Source organism: Cucurbita maxima, unplaced genomic scaffold, assembly GCF_002738345.1.
Source record: "Cucurbita maxima cultivar Rimu unplaced genomic scaffold, Cmax_1.0 Cma_Scf00014, whole genome shotgun sequence".
Lineage (NCBI taxonomy): Eukaryota > Viridiplantae > Streptophyta > Magnoliopsida > Cucurbitales > Cucurbitaceae > Cucurbita > Cucurbita maxima.
In genome coordinates this window covers 2,495,405-2,505,011 of record NW_019272030.1, presented here as the reverse complement: position 1 = coordinate 2,505,011, position 9,607 = coordinate 2,495,405, and the positions used below count along the sequence as shown (strand labels likewise).

At 37.9% G+C, this 9,607-nt stretch overlaps 3 protein-coding genes across 4 annotated transcripts in view; all 3 read right to left on the bottom strand.

The window, feature by feature from the left end:
* Positions 1–702: 702 nt before the first annotated feature.
* LOC111488952 (MRN complex-interacting protein) lies at positions 703–1,874 on the bottom strand. Of its 2 annotated transcripts, none has more exons than XM_023136917.1 (4): positions 1,759–1,874; positions 1,360–1,666; positions 1,023–1,268; positions 703–942 (listed from the first exon to the last, which is right to left on the bottom strand). In XM_023136917.1, the coding sequence occupies exons 1-4, from the start codon at positions 1,807–1,809 to the stop codon at positions 725–727; spliced, it is 822 nt and encodes a 273-aa protein (XP_022992685.1). In that variant the 5' UTR covers positions 1,810–1,874; the 3' UTR covers positions 703–724. The 2 variants fall into 2 exon arrangements, with proteins under 2 accessions (XP_022992685.1, XP_022992686.1); XM_023136918.1 differs by having other exon boundaries at positions 703–914; positions 1,079–1,268.
* A 720-nt stretch (positions 1,875–2,594) lies between these two features.
* LOC111489860 (probable LRR receptor-like serine/threonine-protein kinase At1g34110) lies at positions 2,595–7,054 on the bottom strand. The gene is made up of 2 exons (XM_023138284.1): positions 3,725–7,054; positions 2,595–3,103 (listed from the first exon to the last, which is right to left on the bottom strand). The coding sequence occupies exons 1-2, from the start codon at positions 6,582–6,584 to the stop codon at positions 2,727–2,729; spliced, it is 3,237 nt and encodes a 1,078-aa protein (XP_022994052.1). The 5' UTR covers positions 6,585–7,054; the 3' UTR covers positions 2,595–2,726.
* Positions 7,055–9,373: 2,319 nt separating this feature from the next.
* Positions 9,374–9,607, bottom strand: part of LOC111489862 (30S ribosomal protein S1 homolog A-like) — a 4,228-nt gene continuing 3,994 nt past the window's right edge. Inside the window, exon 9 of the transcript XR_002719447.1 lies at positions 9,374–9,462. The gene's annotated coding sequence lies outside the window, so the exon portion shown is untranslated. The remainder of the gene's footprint in view (positions 9,463–9,607) is intronic.

The following is a 9,607-nucleotide window of genomic DNA, read 5'->3' as shown; positions in this document are numbered from 1 at the left end:
TTTTTTTTTTTTTTTTTTTTTTTTTTTGGGTCTTGATTTAGTTCGATTTAGAATTTTGGTAGTTTTCTGGTTGCTGTCTAGTTTTGAAAAATTTTGTTGATAACGCATTTGTTATTTGGACATGGTACATTCAAAGTCTTATTACTTTTCAATATTCAATATGAAAAAAAAAATTCTTCTGTAACTTCACACTTTGAAATGGACCAAAAACTAACCTGCCTTTGCACTCAAGGGTCAATCTCCGTTTGGCTTGAGGAAACCTTTGCACGCCTCCGTTGCCTTTTGGGAGGCCTATGCCTCATAGAAACTGTATACTTGAGATTGTCCCTTGATCCGTAGGTCTTGACACAAGGTTAAAATTCTAGCTTTTCCAGAGTGGTATCTCACCAATGGCTCGGGCCCCTTGAGAGGGGCTTTCTTCGCCTTCCACCCAAGCTGCATAGGAAAAGCCCAAAGCCAATCCGAGGAAACAGTGAAGCTTCATAGAGTCAGGAAACAGTAAAGCTTCATAGGGTCTTTCTGTCCAAATGCAGTTAGTCACTCACACTTTGTAATAGACCGAGAACTAACCTGAAATGACAATAACCCGAAATGACAATTGATTGGGGTGAGGAAACTTTCCTTTTTTAGGATACTTCGAGAACAGATTCGGTGGAAACCGGATGAGCCCTATAGCAATTTTGAATGCATATATGGTGAGTATAATTCAAATTGCAAGCAACTGTCATTTGAAATCAGGGTGGATATCATCTTCAACAATTTCATCATTTATGATCATCTTCAAGGTATCCATGTCCTGTTCTGTTCCCATATTTTCTCCCTTTCTGCCTCCGCAGTTGTCATCTTCAGTTATGTATTCACTCCACTTGGAAGGACCTCCTACCTTGCTGCAAGCATTTTCATCGTCTTTTGTCGACAGCGATTCCCAGTTTCGAATCTCATCTGCAATTTTACGACTGTTTTTGCTCAACTTTCTGGCCTGGAAAGGTGCAAGAAGTGTTATGATCATCTCAGAGTTTTACCTTTGGAGCTTAGATGATGCTTGGCTTTCAACGAAACTTTTTCATCATCTTCTCGGACGCCTTTACTCCATTTTGATGCTTGAATGGCTGAATTCTTGGCAATGTGTGTCCTCTTCGGGAAAACTGGTCTGTAAAATATTTTTCCTTCTCCACTTTCCGGCCTGTTTGAACAGCTCGTTGAACAGTGCTTCCTGGTTTTTTCTTCTGGAAGCTCCGTCACAATCTTTCCGTCAGCAAAATCACTCCCTGCTCTAGTAAAAAAAAATCATCTGACGAAGATTTTACTTAGGAATTTTTCAATAAACTACTCGTAAAAATGCATTTGAAATTCAGTGACCTAATTCTCGTTCGTTTTCTCTTCCAGTTTGGCTGCGATCTTCCTCGAGATCGAGGTACTCACTCCAATCGCTACGTCTTTTTCTCTTCTCGTTGAAATCAAGCTGATCCTCGTCAACAATTTCCTCATCAAATATCTCATCGACTTTCGTCTGTTCATCCGCATATTTCCGAGACATATTGAAGCTCTGTACGAACTTACGGACGTCTTTAGCCATCGGAGCTCGAGCAAACACCTTCTGCACCGATTGCTTCTCGTTGCAGACTGCACAGATCCACTTATTCCCGCTCCTTCGCTGCTGCTTCACCTAAATCGAAACCACAGCCATTACAGAAGTTACAGAGAGAGACATTGAAGGACAAAGAAGAAACAGAGAGGGAGAAGGAACGAGATCCATGCCTGCATCGTGGAGCATTGAAAACACTGGACGGCGATGAAGATCGTCGACATTCCTGCTTCACGGTACGCTTCTTCGATTCTAATCTTTCTTTGTTTCGAGTTTCAATCTGGAGCGATCGTTCTCAGTTCCGATTGGAAATTTTGGCGCCATTTTTTTAGAATTTGGACCATACGTATCTCTCTCGTGACCCATTTTGGGAATTGGGCTTCTTGTTTCTGGCCCATATTTACGATTATGGGCCTCCCATTTATTGGTGCTCCAAACCTTCGCGCTTAACTTCCAAATATCTAATTCTCCGTAAAATCCGGACATTTATTATATACTTGACTTCATCCCTTCCTCTCAAGTTCCTCGTTTGTCTCTTTTAATTTTATTTTCCTTTTGGATTCCAACATATTTTTGGGCTAAATACTAAATAATGTAAAATGGTAGAAATTAATTATTGATTTTTTATTTATTTTTAAATAATGAATGATTTTTATTCAACATTTAACACGTCATTAAATGATATATTATTTTATGGCAAATGACCCAATTTTTCTATTCTCGAACTGTAAACACTCCTTATGAATGAGACAGATGGAACTCGGTCTATTTACTCCTTCTTTCCCGAACTGTAAAGAAAGAAGCAAGAATGATCCTTCACCTTCAAACACTGAAAAAGAAGATGAGACTGAACTCCTCTCCCTATTTATTCTTTCATTTTCCAGGGTAAAGCAGCTAATCTAATTCATAGATTCTACTTGAACCTGATTGACCGAGGTAATGCATTCGGAAGAAAACTGGGGCAATTTTAAGCACTTTTGAGGCAATTTATATCCATTGGCCTAAAGTTTAATTTCAAATGTGGCAATAATTTTGAAAGTGACTTAGGGTTCAGAATTATGAAATCTGTTCCATGAAACTAAAGCTGTACAAAATTGGAAGGTTCAATGATTTGTAGTGGAAAAGAAAGAATTATTTGAACTTACATTGAGGAGTGCTTGATTAGAGGTTGGGAGGTTTTGGTCCATTCTTCTGGAGGACTCTTCACCTCCATCAACAATGCTACCACTTCCTTCATTGTTGGCCTTTCTGCTGGGGAGGAGTTCACACAAAACATTGCTATTCCAAGTGTTTGAAGCATTTCTTGCACCATTTGATCTGGTAAACTTTGGAGCTTTGAGTCGAGTATTGTTATCGCGGGTTCGAAGCTTGCCATCTTCTTCTTTACCCACTCAACAATGTGAAGGCCATCTCCAACTTGTGTCTCGATTGCACTACGGCCGCTTAGTATCTCTAGTAATACAACTCCATAACTATAGACATCGCTCTTTTCAGTTATGTTCATGGTATATCCGTATTCTGCATTGAGTTCAAGGAATTTTAGAAGGAAAAAAAAACTCATCATCCTATAGGAAAATCTGATAGATGCAGACAGATAAATCTTCCAACTTATAATGATGTGAAAAGCTTGACAAAATATGTTCATGTTGAAGACTTGTAATATCTTGAGTTCTTAATATGAGAGGAAACATCCAAGGAAAGATTATTGCAGTTTATATAAGATCACATTTTGTAGATTATAACACAGAGTGTTATTGTCCTTTCTGGACTCTCTTTAGGCTTCCCATGTCAATGGGAGAAGAGAACGAGTGCCAGCGAGGACGCTGGGCCTCCAAGGGGGTGGATTGTGAGATCCCACATCGGTGGGAGAGGAGATTGAAGCATTCTTTATAAGGGTGTGAAAACCTCTTTCTAGCAGACACGTTTTAAAAACTGAGGGGGAGCCCGGAAGGAAAAGCGGGGAGAAGAATGAAGCATTCTTTATAAGGGTGTGAAAACCTCTCCCTAGCATACACGTTTTAAAAACCCTGAAAGGGAAAGTCCAAAGAGAACAATATCTACTGATGGTAGACTTGAGCGGTTATATGAACACAGTGGCTTAACAAGTTTGTAAAATGACAAGTTGAGAAGGAAACATACCTGGGGCGATATAACCGTAAGACCCGGCTACTCTTGAAATCGCATGATGATAATTAGGAGCATTCATCAACTTTGCCAGGCCAAAATCTGCCAAATAAGCTTCAAACTTTGAGTCTAGAAGTATGTTATTGCACTTGACATCTCTGTGAAGAATTGCAGGCACACAATCATGATGAAGATAAGCCAGACCCTGAGCTGTCCCGACCGCAATCTTATACCTCGTCTCCCAGTCAAGATTTCTGTTTCCTTGCAAGAGTTGTTGCAGATTACCATTTGAAATGTAGTTGTAGAGAAGTAGCTTGACACTTCTATTGGAACAATAACCGATGAGCTTTACGATGTTACGATGTCGAATATGCCCGAGAATTTGAATCTCTGCAGCACAAGAGTCAACTGCTTCTTCATCTTGCTTTGTTTTCCATAGTTTCTTTACAGCAACTAATTCACCATTGGGCATATCTGCCCTATAAACAACACCAGAACAACCTTTTCCAATTATATTTTCATCTTTCATGGATTCCAAGATGTTACCTATGGAAAAGTTGAGCTTCTGAAACGGGATGAAGGTCCATGGATAAGAGAAGTCCTCGGCAGCCGATGCCGAGGGCAACATCCCTGAATATTTCTCGTCCATGTACTTTCGATTTCGTGAAACTAGCATCCACAAAGCAAAAAGTACGACGACAACTGCAACAAGAATGATCGAGATTAATGCAGCAGCTTTTGCAGACTTCAAGCCATTTCTACGCAATGAACTCGAGGAACACGTAAATCCATCAAGTGATTCACAAAGATTAAGGTTTTGATAATATGCATCTTCTGATAGTGTTCTAAAAAATGGTGTTACAGGCATTGGACCAGAGAAATTGTTGTAGGAGATATTAAGGGACGTGAGACTAGTCAGCTGACCCAACACTTTAATATTTCCTGAAAGCATGTTATGGGAAAGATCAAGTGACTGTAACTGTGTCAAACTCGATATCGACTCGGGAATTTCTCCACTTATCCCGTTCGAGCTCAAGTCCAGACTGATAGACAAGCTCTTCATGTAACCAATTTCTGGTGGTATCTTGCCAGAGAGATTGTTGCTACTCCAATCAAGTAGAGTTAGTTTCTCCAGGTTCTTAATAGACTTTGGGATTGACCCTGCCAGTAGATTATTACTGAGAATAAGTTTATTCAAATAACTGAAGTTTCCAAAGCTCTGAGGAATTTCACCAGTGAAGCTGTTCCGACTGAGATCTAGCTGCTCCAAGTTCACCAAATCCCCAAGCTGGTGAGGAATTTCCCCAGATATATAATTATTATGCACATCAAGTAGCTCAAGAACTGTAATATTAGCAATCTCAGACGGAAGACCACCCGAAAAACGATTCATATACAAGTCAAGAAAGACAAGATTTTGCAACTGGCCTACCTCCTTTGGAATCTTGCCTGAAAGCTGGTTTTCTCCAAGCCTCAATCTCACCAATGATTGACAATTTGCAACACTTGGAGGCAACCCACCAGATAAAGAATTTCCTAGGAGCAATAGCTTGCTCAACTTCTTCAAGCTGAAAATTTCCTCTGGGATAATCCCAGAGAGTTTGTTTCTTGAAAGATCAAGAGCATATAACTCAGTGCAGTTACCAAAGGAAGATGGTACAGTTCCTGATACAGAATTGCCCCATAAGAAAAAGCTTTGCAGGGATTTTAAATTGCCAAGTTGGGATGGAATTACACCTGATAATTGATTGTTATCAAGCTGAAGAGCAGTTAAGCTTGTGCAGTTCCCCAACTGCCATGGTATCGAACCCGAAATCGAATTGTCAGATAAATGAAGCTGTTCAAGAACGACTAATTTCCCTAAATCACTTGGGATTTCACCAGAAATATCATTCTCTGAAGCATCAAAAACCACAAGAGCCGAACAATTCGAAATTTCAGACGGTATCGACCCTGATAGAGCATTACCCCATAGAAACAAACTAGTAAGTTTCTGCAACTTACCCAACTGAGGAGGAATATTTCCAGTAAGCTTGTTCATGTGTAAATACAAATCCCTTAGCTCAGAACAAAATCCCAACTCAGGAGGTATAGAACCAGACATCTCAGTGTCATAGAGTGACAAAGTTTGGAGGTTAATTAGGTTCCCAAATGTAGACGGTAAGGCGCCGGAGAGGGCAGTAGCCGCCGCCCCAAATGTAGTGAGATTAGTAAGCAGCCCAATTTCTGGTGGAATGTCACCAGAAAGATATGGATTCCCTCCTATTCGAAACTCTTGAAGAGACAACAAAGAACCTAACTGCGATGGTATGGAACCATTAAACAGATTGTCTTGGAGGCAAAGACTTTGCAGAGAAGTCAGATTGGCAAGCTGAGGAGGAATCTTACCAGACAGTTTATTGGAATTAAGGAAAAGGAATTGTAGCGATGAAAGAGAACCAAGCTGAGGAGGAATAGGGCCATAGAGATTGTTGGAGGAGAGGTCCAACAGGCGAAGATGAGTGAGTAGGCCAAAAGAAGGAGGGATTGAGCCAGATACATTGGTGGAGGATAGATTGAGAAGCTGCAGAGAAGATAGAGAGGACAACTCCGGAGGCAAAAACGATAGGTTTAGGAACGTTTTTGGGAGAGATAATGAAATGACTCTGTTCTGAGGAGAGCAAGTGATTCCTTCCCAAGAACAAGGGTTTTGGCTAGATGGATTCCAAGAATCAAGAACAGAAGAAGAAGAAGATGTTGCAGAAGGACCAGCAGCCGCAATGAGAGAAAGAACCGCTTCTCCATCGGGAGAGAGAGCGGCGACTGATAAGCTTAAGCACATAACTATAAGGTACAATAGCCATCGTTCAAGAAATCGATGGATCGCCTCTTCCATCAGAGCTCTGAAAACTATCTCGACCTTGAAATCGAAAAAGACTAAGGAAATGTCGCTTCAATGGCGGATAAAAAATACGTGAAAGAAATGCAATGGCGGAGCGGAAACGGAGACTTAAATCGGACTCAATACAGCATGTGATCGAAATATATATATTATCCGAACGCAACCCCACACCGGAAAAAACTGCCTCAAATCAATCAAAAGCAATTAATGATCACCATCAAATGCTCTGTAACTCACCATGGACACTAAGATATCACCGAAACCAGAAACAGAGATATCGCCGGCGAAGTAACAGAGCCAATGCTACCGGAGCAAAGTTAAGCGGAAAGAAGAAAAGGTTACCTCCGAGGAGCTTGCAGGTCCTCAACAATGGAAGCCATGGCATGTGGTTGACACTTGAAGGTGTTTATGGAGCTTGGTGGTACTGCTTCAATGGCGTCTACAGTCACCTGGTTTAAGGGAAACAAATGTTAGTGAGAAAGACAGAGAAAGCGGGGGGCAGCGTGCATGTTATATTATCGAGACTTGGAATTGGTATTGCTTTCTATTATTTGCTGTTTTTATTATTTATTATTTATTATTTATTTTTTATATTTTTAATAATGTTTTTAAATTGAAAACGAACCTGACTTTGTTTTGATGCAGTGATTAGCTGATTTGGGCTCTACATTTTTTAACTAACTTTTGCCATTTTCTATATAAATTTATATTTTTTTAACCTAATAAATTATTCAATAATATCGTAACCTTATAATTAATAAATTTAATTAAATTAAAAATCATAACGATCGCTAATATATATTATAAATTATTAAATATTTTAAATTTTAGTAATCGTCTTACAATTATGGTTCATTGAGTCGATCCCACCTGACTCAACCCTTGTGACTTGAATTAGATGGTTCGAATTGCTCGGGTTATCGAGTTATATGAATACCCTAGAATTCGACATAATTCAACATATTTATAAAACTTATTTTAATATTTAACATGTCAATAATTCTCCCACTAGGGCTTACCTCTAAACCCTTAAAATGGCTCGGTAGAAAAACATACACCGAGCCATCTTGGTTGCGGTTCGACACTATTAACTCGAGCAAAATTAATTAATTAAGATATGTCAATGGAACAAACTTTATCTAGTTTGATCGGACGTGGAAAAAAAAAAATAAAATAAAATAAATGCCACGTGTACATCAAAACTACGACGGCGTGGGGGTAAATTGGGAATTTCGAGCGCAGGCGGAAACAGAATCAAAGATTTCAGGGCCATGTCCAAGTGTTAGAGACAGGTGTCTGCCAGGCATTGGAAAGGTTATTTAAAAAAAACCGGGCACTTCGGGCAGTGGCTTTTCCGTAATTAAGTCCATTATCCATGTCCTTTTTACTCTCCCAAATCCAAACACTAAACTAAAAGACCCAATCCCCTAGACGCGGCCTTAGGACAATATTATAATGGAGGGTAGCATGAAAAGGGGAGCAAGCTCAATTCCAGCGCCAACTCTGAGGGTATAAGCGACATTTCGTCGACAAGTGAATTAAAATTTCCCCTTTTTTCACTGCGTCATTAATTACCTTGGTCGGTGAAAATATGAAGTTGAGGTGCAGGTCAGTTTGGTTACCGAGGTAAACATGGTGGGCTTGTTTTGGGAACGGAGGGGAAAAAGGAAAAAAAATTATATATTCTTTTTATAAAATTCACATGGTAGAGATAGAGTTTTTAAGGCACTGTGAATTTAACCATTAATTACCTTGGTGGGTGAAAATCTCTAATTACTTTCCTTTTTGTACAAATAAAAATCTCAAACTAACCATTTTTTCAATTTAAATACTAATTTTTTATAATTAAATTAATTTAAATTATTTATTGGAGATTGATAGATATTTAAAAAAATTATTATCACTTATTAAAAATATGGGAGAATAAAGTTTAAAAATAAAATATAGAAAGACGGTTTTGCCCGCATGATAATTAATTTACGGGGATAATTTGGGAATTTTGATTGTGTACGGTGGACATTAATTGGGTGCTGTGCTAGCGGATAAAAATATAGTAGATTAAAAACCCTAATTTAGATGTATATAATTTAAATGTACTTGATTTGATTGGCTTGTCAAGTTCCCAAGTTAAGAACAGTTAATAATTTGGTGTTATTTTTCCAATAAAATTTTAGAACCCCAATCGATCCTTATCATCATTTTTCATTAAAATAGGGATTTATTCTTTTATTTTATTAATATTGTACCTATTTTTAAATTTATTATTCTCGATTTATGGGTTGAGTTGGATTAAATTTGCATTTAGAAAATTTTTTAGAAAAAAAAAAAAAAATTGGGTTAGATATAATTGACACCCTAATTAAAATTAATCAAAAATTATTTCATAATCCAATTCAATTGGAGATTAAGTTGGATTTGGGTTGTCTGATTACATTTGATGGTAACAAGTGTAGGTGAAAACACAGCGGACGGTATGGGCAAGGGTGTCAAGGATGAGGGTGAGGAACGTCGACGTGGGCATAGGCAAGGGCGTCTGCTTGTTCGAAGTGGTGGCAGCCTAGGGTTTATGTTTCATAGATTTTTATTATATATTAATTTTTTTGTCTGGTTCAGTTCGAGTTGACTCGAACCTTTGTCTAGTAAAAAACTCGAACCAAAAAATAACTCTACATAACTTTTATGATTCCTATGAGATTGGTTTAGTTTTTTTTTTTTTAATGATATTATTTTTTGAGATAAAATATAAAATATAAAATTTATAAATATTTTTGTTAATTTATTTGAAATTTTTTAATTTAAATATTCAAAGAGAGGGAGTTGGGGGATATGTAGGGAAGCAGTTATCGGCCATTTAAGTCTTGGAGCCCCCAACCTATAAAAAAACATACAGGAGGTGACAGCTTTTAGACATTATAAAAGCTTTTTCATAATCTCAGTGGAGTTTTTTATTTTTTAATAATAATAATAATTATTATTATATATATATATATATATATATATAAAAAAAAAAAAAAAAA

Excerpts from the sequence above, each read along its gene's own strand:
- LOC111489860 (XM_023138284.1), bottom strand. The coding sequence starts at position 6,584 with ATGGAAGAGGCGATCCATCGATTTCTTGAACGATGGCTATTGTACCTT. Across the intron at positions 3,104-3,724 it reads TTACGGTTATATCGCCCCAG|AATACGGATATACCATGAAC; the intron begins GTATGTTTCCTT and ends AACTCAATGCAG.
- LOC111488952 (XM_023136917.1), bottom strand. The coding sequence starts at position 1,809 with ATGTCGACGATCTTCATCGCCGTCCAGTGTTTTCAATGCTCCACGATG. Across the intron at positions 1,667-1,758 it reads TTCAATGCTCCACGATGCAG|GTGAAGCAGCAGCGAAGGAG; the intron begins GCATGGATCTCG and ends GTTTCGATTTAG. Across the intron at positions 943-1,022 it reads GCATCATCTAAGCTCCAAAG|ATGAGATTCGAAACTGGGAA; the intron begins GTAAAACTCTGA and ends GTAAAATTGCAG.